We start from the raw sequence: 3,838 nt of genomic DNA, 5'->3' as shown, positions 1-3,838 counted from the left end.
CTGCCGGAGCAAGGAAGATTTGATTTGGGGTCCAACTCTGTTCATCTTCTATATCCCCCGATCGAGCACAATGCATGCATGCCCGGCCAGCCGGCCTCTCGAAAGCGACGGACGCGAACACGCGTAGGAGCTCGCAGCTAGCTAGCTACACGCCGGCCGGCACGTCAAGAAACGTGACGGGAACGGCGACGGCGACGGGCGGCGGCGACGGCCGACCCGCGCGCGCCGACCGGCCGGCCGCGCGCACGCCGAGCGATCGGCCGGGAGCTGGCGGCCGGAAACGATCAGGCAGGCGCTAGTGCGAGCGAGTCGTCCATGATGCCCGGCTTGAATATTCCTGGCGACCACTCCGGATGGGGCTCGTCGTCTCCTCCCCGCCTCCCCTCCCTTTAGTTCTTCTTTTGGCAAGTCTTTCCCCGTCCGTTCCCGCGGCCGTGCACGCCCGTGCACCAGCGCGCGCACGCCCGCGGCGCAATGCGCCGAAAAAGCTAGCGCGGGGGTCCGGCCGTGGCCACCGGTGGAGCGCGCGGTCGGTCGCCGCCATTAGAAAAACCGGGCCGCCCTTCGCGCGGGTGGCCAAGAGCAGCCACATAACAAGCCTCTGATGAGGCCTCCACTACCGCGCTCTCCCACCACCACCACCGCCCCTCCCCTCTTCCTGCTCCTCCTCCCGTTCCCTATTCCTGAGCTCGGCGCGCCTCCCACCCCACCCCCCCCCCCCCCCGGGCGCCACCTATAAATCCGTGCGCCCGTGCTCGACACTGTCTCCAAGCCAACAACCACCGCGGCTAACCGCCTCGCCTCGCCTCCGGCAGTGTCTAGTTAGCTCATCAGCTCGTCCTAGCCAGCCAGCTAGCTGCAGTAGCTTGCTAGATCCCGGCGACAGCGACCGCGCACGCCGTCGCGCACACGCCGCCCGGCCCGCGCGCGTGTATATAAGCGCGCCCGGTGATCCCAGCTTCACCATTCCGCTCACAGCGCAGTAATCTCTTCTCAGTTAGAAGTGCGCGCGACTCGAGGTCCAGAATTGAGCTCGGCAGCTACTAGTCGAAGTCGGATCGGCTGCGCTAATAATGGAGGTCGCCGCCAGGACCACCATTGCTCTGCTCCTCGCGCTCGCCGTCGCCTCAGGGTGCCTCTGCGGCGGCGCCCAGGGCCGCCACCACCGCCACACCAAGCACACCAGGCACAACTCCGCGCACGCGCACGCGCCCTCCCAGGCTCCGGGCCCGTCGAGCTCGAGGCGGCACGCGCCTCCGCACGCGCGGGGCGCCTCTCCGCCGGCCCCGCCGCCGTCGTCGTCTTCGGGGGCCGGCGGCGACTATCCGACCCCCGGCGCGGCGCCCGACCCGGCGCCGGAGCCAGCGGCGGGCAGCGCGGTCGCCGTGTACGACGTCGTGAAGGACTTCGGCGCCGTCGGGGACGGCGTGGCGGACGACACCGACGCCATCAAGACGGCGTGGGACACCGCGTGCTCGGAGGACGGCGACGGCGTCGTGCTCGCCGCCGCCGGGCACACGTTCCTCGTGCACACCACCGTCTTCACCGGCCCGTGCCAGGGAAGCGTCACGATCCAGGTACGTACTCGCCGGCCACGGTGGAGAGAAATGCAGGCTTGATGCTCTTGACTTGGACTTGATGGTCCCAATGGCGTGTGCGCGCAGCTCGACGGGACGATCGTGGCGCCGAGCGACCCCGACAAGTGGCCGGCCAACAACAAGCGCAACTGGCTCGTGTTCTACAACGCCCACGGCACGACGCTGCGCGGCGCGGGGCTCATCGACGGCAAGGGCCAGAAGTGGTGGGAGCTCCCCTGCAAGGTTCACAAGGTAATCTACTTCGTCTACTCGATTATGACTTAGGAGTATTTATTTATTACCGTCACAGTAAGAAAAAAGAAGTTACTCCTACCTAGTACTACAGGATTGCAGTAGTGTCTGGAATTAATCTGGGTTGCCTTTTCTCCTCTCCTCTGCAGGGCCAGGGCGGATCAAGCGGCCACGGAGAATCCTGTGACAGCCCAGTGGTAAGTGGCCTAACGACTTTAACCGCATTAACCGCCACTAAGTGAGTACTAGCTAGTGGCCAGAGTGGCTGACGAGACGTTGATCTCTAAACGACGGCAATGGTGACCTGCCTGCAGGCGCTCCGGTTCTTCACGAGCAACAACGTGACGGTGCAAGGCCTCAAGGTGCAGAACAGCCCCGAGTTCCACTTCCGTTTCGACAGCTGCCGCGGCGTGCTGGTGAGCGGCCTGTCCATCAGCTCCCCGCAGCAGAGCCCCAACACGGACGGCATCCACATCGAGAACACCCAGGACGTGCTCATCGCCAACGCGGCGGTCTCCAACGGCGACGACTGCGTCTCCATCGGCGCCGGCACCCTCAACGTGCACATCGAGAACGTCACCTGCGGGCTGGGCCACGGCATCAGCATCGGGTCCCTGGGCAAGCAGGGCACCCGGGCGTGCGTGGCCAACGTGACGGTGCGCAACGCCGTGATCCGGCACTCGGACAACGGGGTCCGGATCAAGACGTGGCAGGGCGGGTCGGGGTCCGTGTCGTCGGTGTCGTTCGAGAACGTGCGCATGGACGCCGTGCGCAACCCCATCATCATCGACCAGTACTACTGCCTCTCCAGGAGCTGCGAGAACGCCACCACCGCCGTCTTCGTCTCCGGCATCTCCTACGCGGGGATCCGGGGGACCTACGACGCGCGCAGCCCGCCGATCCACTTCGGGTGCAGCGACGCCGTGCCGTGCACCAACATCACGCTCGCCGACGTCGAGCTGCTCCCGGCAGCGTCGTCGGGGCAGTCGGTCGACGACCCTTTCTGCTGGAACGTCTACGGCAACGCCGCCACGCCCACGGTGCCGCCGGTGGCGTGCCTCATGGACGGCGTGCCCGGTAACTACGCCGATAACAGCAGCTTGAAATGCTACTGATGGACCGAGGTCGTCGTACAATCTACATCCTGCTGCTGCTGCTACTTGTTTAGAGGAAGGCAAACAGACAGAGAAAAGTAAGAGTAGTGCAGATAAAAGAAGTTTAAAGCGTGATTACTTATGTATATATAGAAAAGAAGATAAAGGTATAATAGTAACAGGTGATTTGTGTGAGAATTACCGGAATGTATACACAGCATGTATAGAATGCTTTGGTGCCATGCATATAGGACACTTGCCGCACATGCATGGCTTGTGTGTTTTTTTCCCTCTTTTTTTTTACCGTGGCTAGGATGTGTGCGCTTGTTTATGTAGCAATAATCTCTTGTTGTGTGCATGTTTCACTTGAAACACGTACCACCTTTAAATTGTGTCTTTTTCCCCTGCTCACATCAGCTCACCTTATACTACCTCCAAGTGCCTAACACCAAGAAATATGCTAAATATATAAAATTTGCCTCCCATGGCATCCTTGACGCGTCGAGGATGACAGAAGCTACACTCTAACAATTATTTAGAAAAAAACTGATTTTTAGATTGTACTCCAACAACACCACATTATGCAGTCAGTGAAGCAGGTAGGAAGTTTTTTTTTATGCATATGGAAATATAATCAAATTACGTCAGTGCAAGAGAAGAGATAATGGGTACGTGCATGATGATGAGCATAGCTCAAAGTCGGATCAAAAGGTGCGTACGGTAAAGCTGCCATTGAATGAGGGGCAGAAAAACAAGCACAAAGTGTGCAAGGCCACGAACTCTCCATCACCAGGGTGGCCCTGCTGCCTGTTGCGACGCAATGCCACATAAACTTTCTGTCCTACTGATGCCGTACCCATTCAACCAAAACTGACCTCAATTCTCAACGCGCGAACAACAGTTACACAGAATGTG

General features: G+C 60.4%; 1 protein-coding gene across 1 annotated transcript; it reads left to right on the top strand.

The window, feature by feature from the left end:
• The first annotated feature begins 787 nt into the window (after window positions 1-787).
• LOC112894037 (polygalacturonase At1g48100-like) lies at window positions 788-3,312 on the top strand. Its single transcript, XM_025961610.1, has 4 exons — window positions 788-1,577; window positions 1,665-1,829; window positions 1,979-2,026; window positions 2,144-3,312. Exons 1-4 carry the CDS (start codon window positions 1,074-1,076, stop codon window positions 2,942-2,944), a joined length of 1,518 nt encoding a protein of 505 aa, XP_025817395.1. The 5' UTR covers window positions 788-1,073; the 3' UTR covers window positions 2,945-3,312.
• The last annotated feature ends 526 nt before the right edge of the window (window positions 3,313-3,838 follow it).

Source organism: Panicum hallii, chromosome 5 (genome assembly GCF_002211085.1).
Source record: "Panicum hallii strain FIL2 chromosome 5, PHallii_v3.1, whole genome shotgun sequence".
Lineage (NCBI taxonomy): Eukaryota > Viridiplantae > Streptophyta > Magnoliopsida > Poales > Poaceae > Panicum > Panicum hallii.
The sequence above is the reverse complement of the archived record's forward strand: the minus strand, read 5'-3'. Positions and strand labels throughout refer to the sequence as shown.

Excerpts from the sequence above, each read along its gene's own strand:
- LOC112894037 (XM_025961610.1), top strand. The coding sequence starts at position 1,074 with ATGGAGGTCGCCGCCAGGACCACCATTGCTCTGCTCCTCGCGCTCGCC. Across the intron at positions 1,578-1,664 it reads AGGGAAGCGTCACGATCCAG|CTCGACGGGACGATCGTGGC; the intron begins GTACGTACTCGC and ends GTGTGCGCGCAG. Across the intron at positions 1,830-1,978 it reads TCCCCTGCAAGGTTCACAAG|GGCCAGGGCGGATCAAGCGG; the intron begins GTAATCTACTTC and ends TCTCCTCTGCAG.